This window comes from Xiphophorus couchianus, chromosome 7, assembly GCF_001444195.1.
Source record: "Xiphophorus couchianus chromosome 7, X_couchianus-1.0, whole genome shotgun sequence".
Classification (NCBI taxonomy): domain Eukaryota; kingdom Metazoa; phylum Chordata; class Actinopteri; order Cyprinodontiformes; family Poeciliidae; genus Xiphophorus; species Xiphophorus couchianus.
In genome coordinates, this window is record NC_040234.1 from 12,652,491 (window position 1) to 12,672,467 (window position 19,977).

Below are 19,977 nucleotides of genomic sequence, written 5' to 3' on the forward strand. Positions count from 1 at the left end.
ATTGTCCATTCCTGGAATGTCTATTTTGAGTTGGAACATGTATTCACATCCACTAACAACAATCCTGTTCATGTTGTTGCTAATGCTCAGCTTAACTGTACATCAGAAATTTGGAAAGCACAATCAATTTAAAGAATAATGTAAAATAAAAAAGGATAGAAAAAGCAGTCTATGAACAGGGGTGGTTAATGTATTCAGAAGTTGTACTCAAGAGTAGCACTACTTCAACATATTCACACTCAAATAAAAAGTAAACCATCCAAGAAATTATTCAAGTGAAAGTAAGAAAAAAATCCTAAAAGATCTATTTAATTTCTGAGTAACAGGTCATAACATCTGATTTGGTATTTTGAAGTCATGTTAGACAAAAATATAAAGCTGTGTGTCTGTTTGGTATGTTAAAGATGAAAATGAAAATAATAATACAATTACAATATGACAAATTAATGCAGAAGAAAGACTTCTCCAAGTTAACTTTTCCTTTTAAAACTTATGAAACTAATACTTACAGTGGGCAATCTGTATGTAGATCACAATAAAGTACTTCCAATGACAATAATGTATACTGTAGTTTACAGTGTTCATAAACTGTACTTATATATATATATATATAAAAAATATAAACAACTCAAGTAGAAGCATATATAATAGTGAAGTAAAAATACCGCTAAAAGCATTTTTTTTTCCTGAAGGTTACGCAAGACAATTTAAATGAGTAAATGTAACTAGCTATTGTTGCCCCCTTCCGTAATCAGTAAAAAATAAGTCACGGTGGTCGGATTGAAGTAGAAACAACATTGGGTTAAATAAAAAGTACATAGACACATCGAGGTAAACTACAAAATACATCTTACATTGATTTATTTTCTTTTTCTGAATGCAGTTTCTTTAAATGTCGTTTTGTTGTGAAAATCGAACGTGAACGTTCTTTTATTGTGAAGAAAGCGTCCCGGAAGTGTACTAGTCAATGTAGCCCGATTTGAATAGCCAGGCGAGCCAAGATGGCAGAATACCTGGCGTCCATTTTTGGGACAGAGAAAGATAAGTAAGTGATTAATAAGTGCTTGGTTAACTAATATGTATTTTCATCGTCCATGTTTTTTAAATGAGAATATCTTTGAATATCGATGCAAACCTCACCCAGTTCTTATTGAAAAGCCGTAGTATTACATTAGCCGCGGCTGCTAGCGCTAGCGTGCTAAATTTCGTCGCAACGCGACAGTTAGCTTTTGGTCTGAATGAGATGGTAAATGAAAAGTGGTGTTTAGAAATCAGAATCTGTTTTTGACTGATAAAAATGATTTGATTTAGCATTAATACTGGTTTTACTCAAGCTACTAGCTCCCGTTGTGCTAACGTCAAACATTTCTTTGTTTGTAGCAGAAAACAACGTGATGCTCGTGGTTAGCTTTTCAATAAATTAAATTATCGTAACCTCTACGCACCCAAAAACTACTAATTGTAATTATCGTCTTTATTTTTTTAAATGAAAAATATTGGATATTTTTTCCCGGGTCTTTATGGTAAACATAAAAAAAAGAATAAATCATTAAAATCTTCTTTTGTTGTTGTTATACTGCCTCAAAGAGACTCGGGAAGCCAAAATTGATGAATAAATTAGTAGTTTGTTTTTGCATACAGTAGTTACCTCTATTAAGTTGAGTAAAACTAGTATTTACTAAATCACTTTGAGCAGTTAGTCCTCAAAAGTATGAAGGCAAACGTAAAGTAAGACTAAAATGATCTGTAACTGTAATCACTGTTGTTTAAAATATTAACCATATGTGATCAGATACATGATTCCATGTTTGGACACTTATTGCAGAAGAAATACTTCCTAGAATGTAATATTGCATAAATGTGGAATACCTTGTTGTTATACTAATGACCTAAAAATAAGGTAACATTTATCATTATAAAATGAAGCAGGTAGATGCATCCATTTTTATTTTATTTACATTTTGTTCTCTGATAATTTAGTATCTTCATATTAAAAAAAAAAGAAATCAAACTATATTACAATAAAGTCTTAACTGTATATGTATATTTAATTTGTGTTGTCTTCTGTAGAACTCTTGTGTTTTGTTTAACTGTATTGTTTTTGCTTTATTCTTTCCAGAGTCAATTGTTCGTTTTACTTTAAAATTGGTGCCTGCCGACATGGCGACCGCTGCTCCAGATTACACAACAAGCCAACATTTAGCCAGGTAAATACCTCTTTCTGACATTCTTCCACATATACAGCATGAAGTTGAAACACTTGTAACAAAACATACATTTTTCAATGTGAAATACCAGTAATAACATAACAGTATAGGATAAGATGGTGGCTTGACAACAAAAAAACCAAAGCTTATAATTTGACAACATTAAATAAAGAGCATCTAATGGCCTTAAATCAACAGTGAGAAAAACTACATGAAGGATGAGGTGAAACCTTTCTATTTAGTTAATTCTGTATTATGATAATAATATTACACAGTTAGATTTTGCTCTGAAAGACATCACTTAAGTAGAAAGCATTTCTTGTAGTTTGATGTTTGGCTTCATGTGCAGTATTTAAATGTGATTTTCTTTTTGTTTGTTTTTCAGACAATTGCCCTGCTGAATATTTACAGGAACCCTCAGAACAGCGCTCAGTCTTTGGATGGATTAACCTGTAAGTAAAAATCTAAAATGCAGTAAAAGTATCTGGTTTTTTGTGTCATCCATCTTTCTGTAAGATATTAAACGACATTAAATGCACTGGAATTAACAGTACATTTACTCATGCTGAAAATGTTTGGTGTGAGCCCGTATTTAACTGTAATGTTGTTTTCACTGTAACGATGTTTTCAGTGAATGAATTTAGGATGTTAATAGCTGAACATTGTGTTTTCTCTCCCAAGGTTTAAAATGACAACAAAAGAGACACTTAAAATGTAATAATTTTATCTGATTCTGCTTTTAACTAAATTAACCCGAAGCTGGTAAAACTCTGGATTTGAAAGTTGATTTTATTTCTCTAATGCAAGTTAAGCTTACAGACATAGCCACAAACTGTATCTACTTTGAAATAATGATGTATTTTAATCAGTGCTGGTTTTGCAAAAATATCACCAAAGGTAATTTCTTTCCACATGTGAGAGGCTTTCTGCTAACATGTAGTAAACATAGTTTCAGTAATCAATTTTTATTTAGTACTCTCTGTTGCAACCACCAGGTACCGTCAGCGACATGGAGATGCAGGAGCACTATGATGAGTTCTTTGAGGTAACTGGTGATTCATATTCTTGGCAAAGATTTAGAACATTTATTAATCATAAATCCATAAACGTAGAGCTCAAAATCTAACTCGTAATTTTTTGTTTCCTGCCTCTGCAGGAAGTCTTCACAGAGATGGAAGAAAAATACGGAGAAGTGGAGGAAATGAACGTTTGTGACAACCTTGGGGACCATCTTGTGGGAAATGTTTATGTGAAGGTGAAAATTGTTCTAAAATGAACACGTATTATCTTTGCACTGCTGTGATGCTTCATTTGACTCCAACATGTTTGTTTTTTTTAAATTTTATTAATATATCCTTTGATTGCATTATAGTTCCGTAATGAGGAGGATGCTGAGAAGGCTGTAATCGACTTGAACAATCGATGGTTCAACGGGCAGCCGATCCACGCGGAGCTCTCTCCCGTCACAGACTTCAGAGAGGCCTGCTGTCGCCAGTATGAGATGGGGTGAGTCCTGCATGACCCAGCAGAGCCTAAAAACGGGTCTGCATCATTACAGACATAAAAACAACCCTTCTGGAGAGTTAATTTCTTGCATTGGGCCACAACTTGTGCTTCCTGCATCATATGATTTAGAGGTTTTACAACCTGCCAGCCTAAAATACCAAATTAATTTACATTTTTAAAGCTTACCCCCTCACATAATTCATAAGGTTAGATTTTGATTATGAAATAAACTTTTAACTTCTGGCTAAATAAAATAAAGTATTATCAAATATTGTATAACCAGAAGAGTCTTTGTCTTTTCCTTGAAGTCCATTGAGTTCACAAAACCAACATGACATTTTTTATAGACTACAACTGCAAATGCTCTGTCATCTTTAGCGTCCAGCCTTGATTTATTAATCAAAAACAGGCCATCATCAGTCGACCTCATGGTCCTCAATGGTGATGATGCATTGCTCAAGATGGTTGGTCAAACCATTTTAATTCAGCAAAAAGTTGTTCCAAGTGTTAATTCACTTGGAACAACTTTTTGTTCCAAGTTGACTAAACACAAACATTGCTGATTAATTTACATTTCAATCAGCAATGATGTGTTGGAGCAGGAGCACATCTTTAAAAAACAGGACATCAACATTCAGCAGTGGAGTTAGGTACGGCTGCTTTGGATGTTTTTGTGTTTTTGCTTAAATAGTGCAACCCCATTTCTACAATCTGTTGTTTTTAGTGTACGTTTTCACTTAAGAATATTCCAAAGTTGTTTATTTTTTTGGTGTTTATTTTAAGCGAACGTCCTTCTCTCTGCAGGGAATGCACTCGTGGAGGTTTCTGTAACTTCATGCATCTGAAACCAATCTCACGTGAACTCAGGAGAGAGCTCTATGGACGCCGCAGGAAGGGGTGAAAACTTCTGTTCCATATTAAGACACGTTACCTGCCTCCCTGTGAAGTTGTTTTGATTGACGTTTTTTTTCCCCTGCTTCTTCTTTACATGTGCAGCCGCCACCGGTCTCGGTCTCGATCCAGAGACCGGGACAGAGGCCGCGGAGGAGGTGGAGGTGGAGGAGGAGGAGGAGGAGGAGGCGGCCGTAACCATGAGCGGCGTCGGTCCAGAGACAGAGAGCGTTCAGGACGATTTTGAGCCACAAGCATCGACCACTCAACTCTCCATCCCTGAATCCATCACTGTGTTATTTTTTGTTTTTTTTTTAGTTTGTACCCTGCCTCATTTGGATTTATTACAAGGCAGCAGGTTTTCAAGATTTGTGAAAATAAGTTTCACCTCATTAAATTTAAAGTTTCTACTCAAAAAGGACGTGTGCTGACTCATTCATTCTTTAACAAAACACAAGTTTTCGTGTTTTTTGTCCAAGTTCATAATTTGTTGAGAACGTTTGACTGGCTGTGCTCATATTTTTTTTCTTTTTTACTTTGTCCTCTTTTTCTACCCCACGATTTCCTTCCACACATCTTTCCATTAATATTCCTTCATACAGCACTTTGTAAACAGCCAGATTCTTTATCAATGTCCTTTTTTTTCCCTCTTTGTAGAAGGTGTCATCGACCGCGTGCTGGACTAATGTCTTGGGCATAATTGTGTTGATTATAACAGTCCTTCTTAAAAATGTATTTTGGTCTTATTCACTAATCCAATTCTCAAAATTAGCAGAAATAAGTCCTTGAAATTGATTGAAATAGTGAATAAATTAACTTTTAAATAATTCAAATATGTTGAGATGCATCTGGAAATTGCCAGGAAATGACCAACACCCTGATGTTCAGCTTTGATTTGGAGCATTTGTTTTCAGTGGCTCTGCTTCAGATAACTTGGATCAGCCTCCCAACTTTTAATTTGCATTTAGTTGGGACTATTTATCTAAATCACCACATAAACTTTTCTGCACACTCAGGTGCTTTTGGCTGATTCATGTGTGGAAATGATTACACGTCTCATGAATTCAGACATTATCCTCGTTTTCTTTGACCTTTTCCTCAGGATGTAAGCGTATCACAGGAAATGACTGGCAATCAAAGACATTCAGGTATTTCACTGATCTTGATTTAATCTCACGCTAATCTGATCTTTTAAATATCTGCAGATCGTGACTCATGCCCTTCAGATTCACGCTGAGGTCAGTCGGTGTTTTGGGTTTATGACTATCAGCTGTTATTCTAGCTCTGATCTGTTTTATGATTAAAAGTTCTGCTGCATTCTTGTATTGCTTTCATAATTTCGATCTAATTTAATCCAAATTTTAACTTTTAATCAGTAATATTTAAGGATGGGCTGAAATTTCACCCTTATAATATAAAACTAACAAATGTAGTTTTTTGAGGGGGAGCAGGGGGTTATGAATGCTATCATGAACTTTAGTCATTTAAATGGCAGTTTTGTAATGAAAGTGAGTGGATTTATCTTAGTATATAGAAATATGCTGACTTATTATGCATACATTATTTGGACAAAATTACAGTGAAATTTTAAAATTAATTTAAACATGCAAATTTATTTTAAAAATGTTTCTTGTAGGAGTAAACGTCAAATCGATACATGCTGCATGTAGCTTTAAGCTACAAAAGATTTGGGCGTAAAAAAGTGATTACAATTCTGTCCGAAATACACAACATTCTCATAAGCTAATGATGTCAAACTTGGCAAACATGAACTTTTGTCGGGAAAAAGATACATTAAAAGTAAGAACTTCATATATTTTATAAAATATTTTAAAATAAGTAAACCTGAAACAAAATACTTTTGGAATTCACAGAAAAATCAAAAATAAATTAAAGATAAACTAAAACAAGGATTTTAGTATTTGGGATGTATTTTCCAAATCTGAGATTATTTGTGATTGGCAAACCAATATTTAATATTATATGCTGTAAATTGATCCAAAAAGAGGCATCAACTCAAGAAGATTCGAAATCCTCTGAATCAAAACAATTGTTTGAAAAGTTTTGCTTTACGGTGCCACATGGGTGGAAATGCTGGAGGGGGGAACATGGAGTCAGGAGCCCCCTGAATCTAAGCAGCCAAGAGATTTTTACCTCAGTTTCCCCCTTTGAGTGAAATCATCCTGCACAATGCAACAGTATTCCTTAAAATCTCCTTCTTTAATAGAGAGTGTAAAGTGTTGAAACGCAGAAGACTTGCATTCCCCCCACCAGTGCATGTCAGTGGTTTGGTCCCCTGCATGCAACCCCCAAACCCCCCCACACACACTGGGTCTGGGAAGGAGCTTCTTTTGTGTGGAGCAGGATTTGGAAGTGTGTCAGTCGTGCCCAGCCTCCTGTGAGTATCCTCTTTCACTGCTTCACTGGAAAACAAATGATGCAGCAGAATTTACTGAGACTTTATCTAAAACTTGTGCAATGTGGTTGAATTTGATTCTCTCCGTTTAATTAGATGTTTAAAACCTGTAAGGTTGACATAGAGAGAAACTACCTGCTTCAAAAACTGGATAAACTGTTCACACTGTCTTCTTTACCTCAAATGCTACATACATGTATTTTATACAGCTTATTTTAACGAATTAAAGGTGCAGCTTCAAATGCAAAAGTAATTCTGATTTGCTGACTGTAACATGAAGTTGTTAGAGTTTTAGATGAGTTTAATTTTGGCCATAATGTTTAGAATATGTTCTGTTGCATTTTAAAGTTTAATGCAACATTCTGCTGCAGGTGAGCCATGCCTTCTGTGTCTGGAAGCAAATGCTTGAAAGATGATCAAACTCCATGCACAGATGAAGGAAACTTGCTGTACGCAGAGAAGAAGTGTCCCGTGGACGGAGTTGTTGAAATTTTCCCTGCGGCGCACAAGTCGTCTGCACTCAGAGGAGACGACTGCATCGACGATGAGGACAAATCCCACCAAACATCTGAAGAAAATGGTGAAAAAGAGGAAAAGGCAGAAGAGACGGCTGCTCAGATAAAGTGGATTCGTCCTGATTTACCCAGCAGGTGCACCTGGAGGCCGGGCGCGCCGATGTCAGAGTCCCCTCACAGCCAACCACCACGGTAAGAGTCACACCAAAACAAAAATAACCTGCTAAAGAGAAGACAATTCACTTTTCTTTTTGTTTTGAAGGTGTCAGGAGTAAAACAAAAAGGTGTGACAATAAAGCCACATTCTTGTCTTTCTAGTTTACTGTGCAGTAGTCCTAATTTGAGCCATAATATAAGTTAATATTTTTATGAGAAGAAGACAATGATATAAAACAATACTGATAAATTTGAAAGCTGTTGTTTTAGGTGAGGCTCTACACTCTTGCAACTCCTGTTTGTCCGCATCCCAGCATCCATAAATGAAATATATTAATGGTACATTGTGATGAAACTGTCAACATTGTTAATACACCGTGTTCCAAATTATTATGCAAATTGGATTTAAGTGTCATAAAGATTACATTTTTTGTGGTGCTATTAAATTTATAGATGGTATTGTGTGTCAGGGCTCTTTGAATCACTATAATTAATTTCAGAGAGCTGGGTTGATTAGTTTGTCTGGTGAGTTCAATTATAGAAAATCTACTTAAAAAGGATGTTCCACATTATTAAGCAGGCCACAGGTTTCAAGCAATATGGGAAAGAGAAAGAATCTCTGCTGACGAAAATCATCAGATAGTGTAGTGCCGTATGACAAGGTATGGAAACATTAGATATTTAACAAAAACTGAAGCGTTACTGTGAAGAGATTTGTGGCTGATTCAGAACAAAGATGGGTTTGTACAGATAAAGGCAGAATGAGGAAGGTTTCTGTTAGACAAATTCATCGGATTAAGAGAGCAGCTGTTAAAATGCCCTTACAAAGCAGCAAACAGTTATTTGAAGCTGCTGGTGCCTCTGGAACCTCAAGATGGAGGATCCTCCAGAGGCTTGCGGTGCATCAACCTACTATTTGGCCCCGTAACCAGAGCTCACAAGCAGAAACGGTCGCAGTGGGCCCAGCCGTACATGAAGATTCATTTTCAAACAGACTTGTTCACTGATGACTGCTGTGCAACTCTGGATGGTCCAGATGGACGCAGTAGTGGATTGGTGGTGGATGGCCACCACGTCCCAACACGGCTGTGACGTCAGCAAGGAGGTGGTGGAGTCATGCTTTGGGCTGAAATCATGGGGAGAGAATCATTGGTCGAACCCTTCAGAGTCCATGAAGTGTGAAAATGACCTCAGCAAAGTATATGGACTTTCTGACTGATCACTTTCTTTCATGGTTGAAAAAGAAGAGCTGAACCTTCAGTAGCAAAATCATCTTCATCATGACAGTGCACCATCTCATGCTGCAAGGAATACCACTGTGTCATTGGCTGCTATGGGCATGAAAGGGGAGAAACTCATGGTGTGGTCACCATAATCCTCTGACCTTTGACCTCAACCCTATTGAGAACCTTTGGAGTTTCCTCAAGCAGTCCATCTGAGGGTGGAATGCAGTTCATATCAAAACAGCTCTGGGAAGGTTTTCTGACATCCTGCAAAGAAATTCAAGCAGAAACTTTCCACAAACTCACAAGTTCAATAGATGCAAGAATGATGGTGCAGGTGATGTCAAAGAAGGTCCTATGTTAACATGTAACTTGGTCTGTTAAGATGTTTTTGATTGAAATAGCTTTTGATTTTAGTACATGTGACCACTTAATGCTGCACATTCAAAAAATGACCGTTTGCAGTTCTTTATAATCCATAAAATGTTTAGAAAATCTGCTGTGCATAATAATTTGGAACAGTGGATTTTGAGTTTTTTATTTTTGAAAAAAATACTGTTCTCATGGGAGCTTTGTTCAGTAGAATTTGATTTATACTGTAATAGTTCATGACTTGAAAATTATACTGACCATCATTTGCATTGACCATTTAAGAAAATCTGAGAAAATATCACTTGCATAATAATTTGGATCACGATGTAGAGTAATTTGTCTTCTGTTCGCTGCAGCATTAAACCGCCAAGAATCCTCCCCAACATCCTCGGACACATTGGATACACACCTCTGGTCCGCCTGAACAAAATCCCAAAGGAGTTTGGGTTAAAGTGTGAAATGTGTGAGTACAACATGACACAACCACACAGGAGTCAGATCAGCTTCTAGGACGGGTTTTGAGGCCCACTAAAGATTGGGAGGATGGAAGAAATGTAATTGGATCCACATGCAATCTGAAACTTAAACCACCAAAAAAAGAATGACTAATCCAGTAAAGTCTAAATACCTTAGATTCTATTTAAGTTTATGAAGATAACTGAGAGGGAAATGCTCCATTTCACAGCAAAAGACAAATTTCTTCATCAACCTTTTGAAAAACGCCACTGAGTGTATCTGTGTGACTTTCAGAGTCAGTCCGAAGTTAAAACAATACATGAAAATGCTTTTGGAGTTGCTGACAACACAGTCGTCCTGTTAGCTTCCTGCTTACCTCTTACACATCAAGTATCACACATATCATGGCCTTAGACAGGGTGCTGGTACTGTAGGGGTTTTGTTTAAGGAGGCGGTGAGGTCCAATGGAGAGAAAGGTGAAAATGAAAGGCTCTTTGTTTCTTGGGCCAACGGAGAAAAACACACCCACCAACAAAACGCAACGTGAAACTTGAAAACATTCAGGATGCTTGGTAGAGAATCTCCTCTGCTGCCTCACAATTTGCTGAAAAAGAGAAGATTTTATATCACCTTGCAAAAGTTTTCACCCCTCTTGAACTTTACAAACAAAATCTTCACTGAGGATTTTATGTGATAAACCAACACACAGTACCTTAAAAGTGTGAAAAGGAAATAAACAATGTGAGTTTTTCCAGTTTTTAGTGAGTAAAAACCTAAAAGGTTTGGTGTGCTTTCCAACCCACCCTCTTTGTAACACCTAGGTATAACCCAAAGCCACTAATTGTCTTCAGAAGTTACCTCGCAAGCAAAAAGAGGCCATCCGAGTGCAATTTAATCAGTATCTTATCTGTGAAGAACTGAGATTTGATAAGTGATCAAACAGCATGTCGAAGACCACTAAAGAGACCCATAGTAAGTCTGGAGCAGCTGCAGAAATCTGCGGCTCAGGTGGGATCACTAAGACATATTTAGCTCAGAAACATGTGGATGGAGGTGCTCTGTACCAAACCTTTTGGCCTGGGAGATGGGAATGACATGTCCCAAAAGACTTAAAGCCATAGTTGTAATGATGAGTGGCTCTACAAAGAACTAAATACAGATGGATGGCACAATTTAAACTAAACAAAATAGGTAAACCATGTAGCTTTTCCTTCCATTTCAGACCTATGTGCTGCCTTAATCCTATCTATAAGCTAAAATCCTGTGTGAGATATGTGGTGCAGGAAACATGCAAAAGAGCTTTACGTTAAACCTCCTAAAAAAATATTTGTTTGCTGCCTTTGAGACCAATTCAAATAAATCTTCTTGCCTTACAACCAGCTGCTCATATTTTTAATTAAGTTCATGAAACAACACAAGACTGGTGAGAAAGAACTTAGACATGAAGCTGTATTTTTCTGTATGAAGATTGAATCAAAGCTTATCCTATCCATCACATACTAGTCATAATGACATTGTTGGGTCATCATTATATTAACTGTGATGAATTTCCAATTTATTCAACAAGAATGAATTTATCTGAGGCCTAAGCTGCTCGGGCGGCACTCAAAAGCTCTTGAGATTCAAGTAGATTCTCACAGCGTTTGAGTTTGTATATTAACAAAAGTTGTAGTTTTCAGACTTGCTCGCCCGTTTGTACACATTCTGCAGCTTAAATGTAATCATATGAGCTGAGAGCCCCAGAAATATGTAACCCAGAATAAAAACCCACCTCCAAAAGACCACCAGAAAATGAACAGAACAATATAGGCATTATCTGCTTTCCGTCCCTTTACAATGCTGCTTTGACTGGACTGAAGGGCTGAAGACCAATTATGGACACATGCACTGGATGCTTCGTTGCATCTGACCCCGAATTTGTGCATGTCACGAAGATTGCAGTTGGCTGGTGCATGCAGCAGTTTGAGGGACGCATTGAGCGCGATATTTACCAAACGGAGATGTCCTGCTGGGTTATCTGTTGGCCTTTGTTGATGCCACAACCAAACTTCAAGTGAAAAATTTTGATTTGAAGATTAAGCTGTTCTTTAATTAGCTCTCTCTGCTTTGATGCCTGGGGCCTTGGGGAGGAAACTAAAAGAAACATAATTAAATGTTTAGCTAAAACAAAAGACAATGTACATCTCTGGAAAAAATTAAGAGACCACTTAAAATGATCAGTTTCTCTGATTTTACTTTTTATAGGTATATGTTTGAGTAAAATTAACATTGTTCTTTTATTCTATGAACTACTGGCTTTCAGACCTCAAATAATGTAAAGAAAACAAGTCAATATTCATTTAGAAACAACAACACTTATTTGGTGGAAAAACCAGGAGGTTTTCAATGAGTGCAGTGGGCTCTTCATTTTTTTTTCCAGAGCTGTATAAATAAAACAAGGAGATAAGGATGCCCCATATTTATAAGACTCATTAAGGTGTTTCATCTCAAAATATTCATTATGGTAGAGTTTTGAAAAAGTAAAATCTTAGCAACTTTTCCCAGTGGGATTTATTTGGGTCAATAAGGCAAAGCAGTTTATTTGCATATCAACTTATTACACAGATTACAGAAAAAGACGCAGGTAATGAGAGTAATATACATTAAAAAAACAAAACACATACAAACACAAAATACACATTAAATACATTAAAAGAATAGTATCGCAAATTTGAATTTTTAATCTGTTTCTTTTTAAAGGTTCATCAAAATCCATGGTTTTATGTTTCCCCATCCTCTTAACTGTTCATACAGCTTTATTTCAATGACTCCTAAAAAATAAAAACTGTTTTATTTTCACCTTTAAAAAGAAAATTTTTAGTTCTCTGGTAACAATCAACGTTGAAACACTGCGGATTTCTGGTATGTCTTAGAAATAAGAAAATCACAGTGTTGACGCATCAGTTTCACAATCCAACTTCTTTAATATGTGGGATTAAAAGAAAAGTGAAAATGACACAGAATGTTTCTCATTATTATTTTATTTTTATGTCTCCTGGTTTAGTTGCCAAGTGTGAGTTTTTCAACGCAGGAGGCAGCATTAAAGACAGAATCACTATGCGGATGGTGGAGGACGCCGAGGAAGCCGGGATCCTCAAACCAGGGGACACAATCATTGAGCCCACCTCTGGTAACACAGGTACTTCCTGCTAAACAAATCCTTTACCTAACTGGGATTTTATTACTTGACGTGTGTCAGCCACCGTAAACCACCAGTTCTGTTTACTTCTAGGAATCGGACTTGCTCTCATAGCGGCTGTGAAAGGCTACCGCTGCATCATTGCGATGCCTGAGAAGATGAGTATGGAGAAAGTAAGTGCTTCCTGCATTAAGTTATTCTTAAGCAGACTGTCGCTCAACGCATGCAGCTGATCTTCCCCTGTGTTGTAGGTAGATGTGCTGAAGGCTCTCGGGGCAGAAATTGTTCGCACTCCTTCATCTGCAGCTTTTGACTCGCCGGAGTCTCACATACGAACAGCTTGGAGACTAAAGAGTCAGATTCCCAACTCGCACATCCTGGACCAGTATCGTAATGCCAGTAACCCCCTGGCTCACTACGATGCAACAGCTGAGGAAATACTGGAGCAGTGTGAAGGTTTATTTTTCTTTTATTTTGAAATATGTTTATTATTAACATTATGGAACATTTAATGACTTTATTTGCCCAGTCAATTTCAGAATAAATGCGGCAGACACACAACTGAAATGATCTTTTTAGATCTTACAAAGTTACATGTTCAGGGTTCAAATACTTTTGTGGGATCTTATCAGAAAGTAGTCAAACCTACTATTGTTATTTACATATTCCCCTGAGTTTATATAAATATATATAATTTTTTTAAATTATGTTTTGCTGCAATCACAGCTGAAAGTCTGATAAGAGTATGTTTCTACCAGCTTTTCACTCTAAGATTTTAGCCCATTCATTTTAGCAGAATTGAAAAAAGTATCTAACAGACTAAATGTTTTTGTGTCTTTACATTGCTAGTTTTAAATATCAATAAGTAGGCCTGTTTAGAAACTATGTCCATACATTTTATGATCCATTTAATTAAATTTGAATCCATTCTTCTCCAGTTAAACTCATCAATGACATTTTGATAAATTAAGAAAATATTACTAATTTGTTGTAGCTTAAGCAAGCCAGTTTTAATATGTTTAAAAATGTAATGCGTTTCTTGGACTTGAATATTTTCTTCTGCTGAAATTCATTTGTTGAATTCACTCTTATAGATAACAAATCGAACTAGAAAAACGTGCATTTCCTGTGAAAATGCAGTGTGAATGCTGTATGCTGAATATTTTAGTGAAAATTGAAGAGGCATTCGAGACTTTCAGAAATGTAAGAAACAGGCAGAAGCAGCTGAATAAAAAAAAGCCTGCAAAACACAAATAAAAACTGTAGAAGAGTGAAAACTTACAGTCAATGCAAAAATCCCACCAACAATTAATAAAATGAGCTAAAAAACTGAAGCTAGCTTTAGAATAGTCAAAATGCTAGACAACATGCTAGCCTAGGTTAAAGCTAGCATGTTGACCTACACAGTAACATCCTCCATGCAGTGTGAAAAACCTATGTGAATGCTAAAATTAGCTAAATAGGTAAAACAAGCTAAAATAATAATGATAGCATCAAGACTAGCCCTAGCATGTTGACCTACAGTTCCTCCATGCAGTGTGAAAAACCTTTGTGAATGCTAAAATTAGCTTAAAAATGTAAAACAAGCTAAAATAATAATGATAGCATCAAGACTAGCCCTAGCATGTTGACCTACAGTTCCTCCATGCAGTGTGAAAAACCTTTGTGAATGCTAAAATTAGCTAAATAGGTAAAACAAGCTAAAATAATAATGATAGCATCAAGACTAGCCCTAGCATGTTGACCTACAGTTCCTCCATGCAGTTTGAAAAACCTTTGTGAATGCTAAAATTAGCTTAAAAATGTAAAACAAGCTAAAATAATAATGATAGCATCAAGACTAGCCCTAGCATGTTGACATACAGTTCCTCCATGAGGTGTGAAAAGAACAGAAGACGGACTAGCTTTTAAACAAGCTAACAAGCTAGCACCAAATATAAATCACTGATTAACAAAAATTCCAAACCCTGCAGATTTTTAACATGAAAAAAATGTTTTTAAATGATAAGTAATTACTTAGAGAGAAATGTGATTTTCCTTTCAGGTAAACTGGACATGGTTGTAGCTGGAGCAGGGACCGGTGGTACTCTCACAGGCATAGCTCGAAAGCTGAAGGAGAAGTGCCCCAATGTCAAGGCAAGATCTACATTAAACCCACACAAACCCACTCAGTAATGATTTACCAACCAATGCTGCTTTGATTTTATCTTAGTTAACCACAAAAAATAAAACAATTTTCCTAGGAAACACACCTTTTACAAGTCTGTAAGTGCTTCCTGTGTAATTTGTTTGCAGATAATCGGTGTTGATCCTGAGGGCTCTATGCTGGTTCACTCAGAAGAGCATCAAAGTGCTCATTTCGAGGTTGAGGGCATTGGATATGACTTCATCCCCATGGTGTTGGACAGATCTGTGAGTGTTAGTGTGAATTTGGAAATTTAATGAGTTGTCAGTATTAAAAAAAAGAGGATCATTTAATGCTAGCTTTGGATAAAACGTTTTGGCTCTTTCCTCTTTTCTCTTCCGAGTCCTTGGCGAGTGACGTTCTCCGTGGGCGACGTGCAGCGACGGCGTGCTGCTAAAACGAAACAACAACAAAGCGTGTTGACGTCACAGATCACAGAGTTTAATCTCATACAAAGCAATCGACAACAAAGCTGCAGAGGAACAGAGATATGCATTTTCTCATAAAAATAAAAACACACAAGGGGAAGACAAACAAACACGAAACAAAGACAAAAAAGGCAAAAATAGCAGCCGCTCTCTCTCTCTCTCTCAGCGCTGACCTGGAATTTTTATACTGAGTAGGTGTTTCTTGAATTTAATATATGCAGTCAAGGCGTTCCGTTCTTTGACCTATTAGAAACTCCGTAGGGACTCAGAAAAACTTGGAAACTCCCCTCATTATGGCAAAGGTGTCTGGTTTTTGTCTAAGTAAAAGGGCGGACCACTTCGTGTTCATCTCTGTCTGATACGGGGAGATCCCTGGCACCAAAAAGTCTCTTCCCCCCTCGGAATGTAAATTTTATTGCTGTGTCTGTCAGCGGGGGAGGAAAAGGGCCCTGCTTGTTTGAATGTCTGCTATTTCAGCTCCCACATGCTCAACAGAAAACTGTTCCAAATAAGAGTATTGAATATAACTGTTACACATGTCGTAGATTAACTGTATTAAGCACTAAAATTAATCATTTTTCTTAACATCGGCTAAAATACAACTTCATTTTTCTCTTCATCAAACCTCCAGCTTGTCCACCAGTGGTACAAAGCGAGTGATAAGGAAACATTTAACATGGCACGCAAACTAATAAGAGAGGAAGGCCTCCTCTGTGGTGAGTTTGGACCACTGTTCAGCTTAGCATGTCAGTTTTTTAAAGACTTTTTGTGTTGCTTTGTATTAATAGTTAAATTTGTTGATGATCCAGGTGGGAGTTCTGGCTCAACGATGGCGGCAGCAGTGAAAATGGCTCAGCAGCTGGAGGAGGGACAGCGCTGCGTGGTCATCCTGCCAGACTCGGTTCGCAACTACATGTAAGAGAATAAACAATGTTATAATAGCCAAGACTCTAAAATAAGACCTCCCACAGTCTGTTAAACCGGAGATAAAGTGAATATTAATTCACGTCTGCATTTTTAAAGTTCTGATTGTTTATTTTTAGAGTGGTTTTGTGCCAAGAATATATCTAAACAGTTTAAATTTGATTCTGGTTTTGAAGTTTCTCAGTTTGTTTTCAATCTTCAAACTCTCGCAGTATTCGACACAGATGGGAAACAGTAATGAGCCAGGAAGCCTTTATTTTCTGCAACCTTTGCCATTTGATGTCACGAAAGTTTTTGTTTACATTCATAACTAAGAATATATGCTCAACATTTTGGTATTTCCCATCATTTTGGGGATGGCTTTCACTAATTGATCCCTTTCTTGTAAGGCTTTACAATGTAAGAGAACAGTTAAGAGTTTAAGTTAAATGTGAGTTTGTTTAGTCTTGATGACGCCGTCCTTTTTCTTTTAAATTACAATACACACCTTAATATTGAATTGGTCCATCGACACTGTACTTATTGCAAATATGTGTACTACTAATAAGAAAGAAAATACATTTTGCATGTTAAGGTTATAATTTACTATTTATTGTAAGGCACAAATTAGTAGAGTAGAATAAAAAAAGATGATGAAAGGTTTTGTGGGATAAACTGGATCATGATGATGAATGTGGTTCAATCTACTGTCTGATAAATACTAAACTCTTAGTTTATTAGCTCCAGAATGAAAAAAAAAAAAAACGACCTGCAGGATTTAATCTCCAGGTCGAAGTTCCTGTGCGATGAGTGGATGTGTGAGAAAGGTTTCCTGGAGAGTCCGAATGAGATCAAGCCCTGGTAAGAGTGAAAAAACGAAATCTCTCCCGTTTGGATACAATGGGACAGCTGGATGTTTTAACATATTTCTGTTGAAGGTGGTGGAACGTGACAGTCCACAGTTTACACCTCTCTACTCTGCTCACCTTGGCTCCATTAATGTCCTGCCAAAAAGTCATCAAGATCCTGAAAGAGAAGGCTTTTGACCAGGCTCCAGTCGTCAGTGAATCTGGGTATGTTCTTTAGATTTTATTTGACTGGAATCATTTTTATCAGATTGTATTAACTCCTAGGGTATTTCGTCTTTTAATAGCACAGAGGACATTAGAATTAAGTTGTGTCTTTTATGAAACTGTCTCCAACTTGATTCTTCTTTTCAAAGAAAAAAAAAGTATCTTATTTGAATATTTCTTGATTCATGTGGTTCTGCAGTGAGATCATGGGCATGGTCACTCTGGGAACCATTCTTTCCAGTGTGCAGGATGGAAAAGTCAAACTATCGGATCCTGTGAGCATGGTGCTCTTCAAGGACTTCAGACAGGTCAGTCTGCTGGTGGAGACACTGAATCCTCTGAATCATGGACGGCTAACATGTTTATTATAACATGTTTGCTTTTAGGTCTGCCTGACGGACAACCTGGGGAAGTTATCCTGCATCCTCAAAACCCAAAACTTTGCCCTGGTGGTGGATGATCAGACCCAACGTAAGAATATTTTTAGTTGTTTTGTCCTCGCAAAGGCAGAAACAAGCAAGCATGTTTAAAAGCTTAAATTCACTAGTTTGTGTCCACCTACTGGCACGACTGCGGTATGTTTCCTACATAATTCTACAAATACTATACCTTTGCAACTCTGTGAAAAGAAATTCATTCAAAATGTGCTTTTTGTGTGTTTAAAATCACTATTGCCTATAACTGGAAATGCTTCGGAATAGATGCATATTTTTGATTATTTGACCATCTGTCATCATTTTAATGTGTTTAAATAGATTTTAAAGTAAAATATAATTTGCTTGAGGTCAATAAAAGCATTAGGTTGAAAGTAACACTATAATTTGACCGACATGTTTCCATTTGACTGAAGTAAAACAGACTTGAATTTCAGAAAGGCAATTATTGGGAGGGTATCAAGAATTTTTCACTTGACATTAAAAAACAAGATGAAAACCTTTTTTCCCCAATGAATTCTTCTTTTACGTTGTTTTCTGTAAAATCTTTTGATTGTTGCCTGCCTCATTTCATGTCAAAAACAAAGTCCTTAGTTGAATGAAAATAATTTGAATTTTTTAAATCTAAAACTGCCAGGTGTATGAGTAATTTTTGGCCTACCTGTACATCACATCTTAATGTTTCACTGAAAGAGATTTTATGACAGAATTTTGCTTTTCACAAGGATTTCTTTGTGTTTAACCAGTATTACCAGTGAGACGTTTCTGTTTCTGTCCAGACGATGCGGCGGGTTCAGTTTGTCCAAGGCGGAACGGGTTTGGCGTTGTGACGGCGATCGACCTCCTGACCTTCATCACCGCACATGAGGCACAGGATCACCCATAATCCTCATGTTCGCCCTCACGCAGTCAGGCAGCGGGTTGTTTGGAGGATTTCACTTCCTTAATTAGGTTGTTTAAAAAAATAGCCAGCTCAATAAAATGAAAATATTGTGAGGAATTATGCTTCATTTAGTCATTTTGTTTTGTTTTTCAACATTGCAGTAGATGTAACTACCTTAAAAACATTCAATGGTTAGAATATGATTGATAAGAAAACTTTCTACGCTTCAGTTTTATGTTACTTTTATGAAAGGTTTGTAGAAAAATTGCAGATGAAAATTTCTAGTACGATTTGTTTTATATAGTTTAGGTATACACAGATTATTTAAAGTATTTACATGAGCTAAGGAGTTGATGTGATCAGTTAAGGGATTTGCAATAGACACTCTTCAACTTTTTTCATCATTAATTAACAATGATCAGTGTGTTTAAATAGATATTGTGCCATTCCTTCCAGTTTTTTTTTGCTGTATTTTCTTTCTTTTTACTCTATTTGCCTCGGTAATGTTTAAGTTTCTTTTCCTTGATAGATTTAATGTCGCCATCTGGTGGTAAAACTTTAGCAAAGAGAATTACTGAAGTGTTTGAGTGTGAAATAATTTGTTGCACATTTAAGCTATTTTCTGTGCGAATTTATGTTATTTTTCAGTTGAATTAAGTATAGTCAAAAAATAAACATGAGTAAGGCTGTAATTTTCCAGACTGAGTTTGTTTCTCACTTGTTCTTGAATTTCTTTGGACCATGACATGATGTGTTGCTTTGAGTTATTTTAACCTACAGGTAATGTATGTTGGAGGCAAGCTTTGTCAAGTGAACAGCACACTGTGGATGAAGGATTTAATTTTTAAAATTGATCATACATTCACGAATCCCGAAACAGGATGGAGTGTCTCATTAAACCACAAGAGGGCAGCATCGTCACACCAAAGAGAAACGGACAGCAGCATGGACAAACTTGAGTGATATTTCAAAAACTCACATCTCCTTGTTTGAACCGAGCCCTGGACTTCAGTCATTTCTAATTCAATTCAATCAGCAGTTGTTTCTCATTTTTGTCAAATTACTGCTGAAAGCCTTTCCGTGATTCAATATGACTGTGGGGGAGAAAAGTGGCTCAAAGGATTGAATTAAAATAATCTCATTTCATCTTT

At 36.6% G+C, this 19,977-nt stretch overlaps 2 protein-coding genes across 3 annotated transcripts; both read left to right on the forward strand.

The window, feature by feature from the left end:
* Positions 1–923: 923 nt before the first annotated feature.
* Positions 924–5,022, forward strand: u2af1 (U2 small nuclear RNA auxiliary factor 1). The gene is made up of 8 exons (XM_028022847.1): positions 924–1,045; positions 2,120–2,207; positions 2,593–2,659; positions 3,203–3,252; positions 3,364–3,462; positions 3,580–3,713; positions 4,518–4,610; positions 4,710–5,022. Exons 1-8 carry the CDS (start codon positions 1,002–1,004, stop codon positions 4,849–4,851), a joined length of 717 nt encoding a protein of 238 aa, XP_027878648.1. The 5' UTR covers positions 924–1,001; the 3' UTR covers positions 4,852–5,022.
* Positions 5,023–5,145: 123 nt separating this feature from the next.
* Positions 5,146–19,527, forward strand: cbsb (cystathionine beta-synthase b). 2 transcript variants are annotated; one of them, XM_028022837.1, is made up of 15 exons: positions 5,146–7,002; positions 7,392–7,727; positions 9,643–9,749; positions 12,786–12,920; positions 13,014–13,093; positions 13,172–13,376; positions 14,965–15,056; positions 15,216–15,332; positions 16,165–16,249; positions 16,343–16,448; positions 17,226–17,297; positions 17,375–17,509; positions 17,709–17,817; positions 17,896–17,980; positions 18,723–19,527. In XM_028022837.1, exons 2-15 carry the CDS (start codon positions 7,399–7,401, stop codon positions 18,827–18,829), a joined length of 1,764 nt encoding a protein of 587 aa, XP_027878638.1. In that variant the 5' UTR covers positions 5,146–7,002; positions 7,392–7,398; the 3' UTR covers positions 18,830–19,527. The 2 variants fall into 2 exon arrangements, with proteins under 2 accessions (XP_027878638.1, XP_027878639.1); XM_028022838.1 differs by having other exon boundaries at positions 5,146–5,842; positions 6,832–7,727.
* Positions 19,528–19,977: the final 450 nt, after the last annotated feature.

Coding starts and splice junctions, on each gene's coding strand:
- cbsb (XM_028022837.1), top strand. CDS start 7,399: ATGCCTTCTGTGTCTGGAAGCAAATGCTTGAAAGATGATCAAACTCCA. Junction 17,510..17,708: donor CCAGTCGTCAGTGAATCTGG/GTATGTTCTTTA, acceptor GTGGTTCTGCAG/TGAGATCATGGGCATGGTCA. Junction 17,981..18,722: donor GGTGGATGATCAGACCCAAC/GTAAGAATATTT, acceptor GTTTCTGTCCAG/ACGATGCGGCGGGTTCAGTT.
- u2af1 (XM_028022847.1), top strand. CDS start 1,002: ATGGCAGAATACCTGGCGTCCATTTTTGGGACAGAGAAAGATAA. Junction 3,463..3,579: donor TGGGAAATGTTTATGTGAAG/GTGAAAATTGTT, acceptor ATTGCATTATAG/TTCCGTAATGAGGAGGATGC. Junction 3,714..4,517: donor TGTCGCCAGTATGAGATGGG/GTGAGTCCTGCA, acceptor TTCTCTCTGCAG/GGAATGCACTCGTGGAGGTT.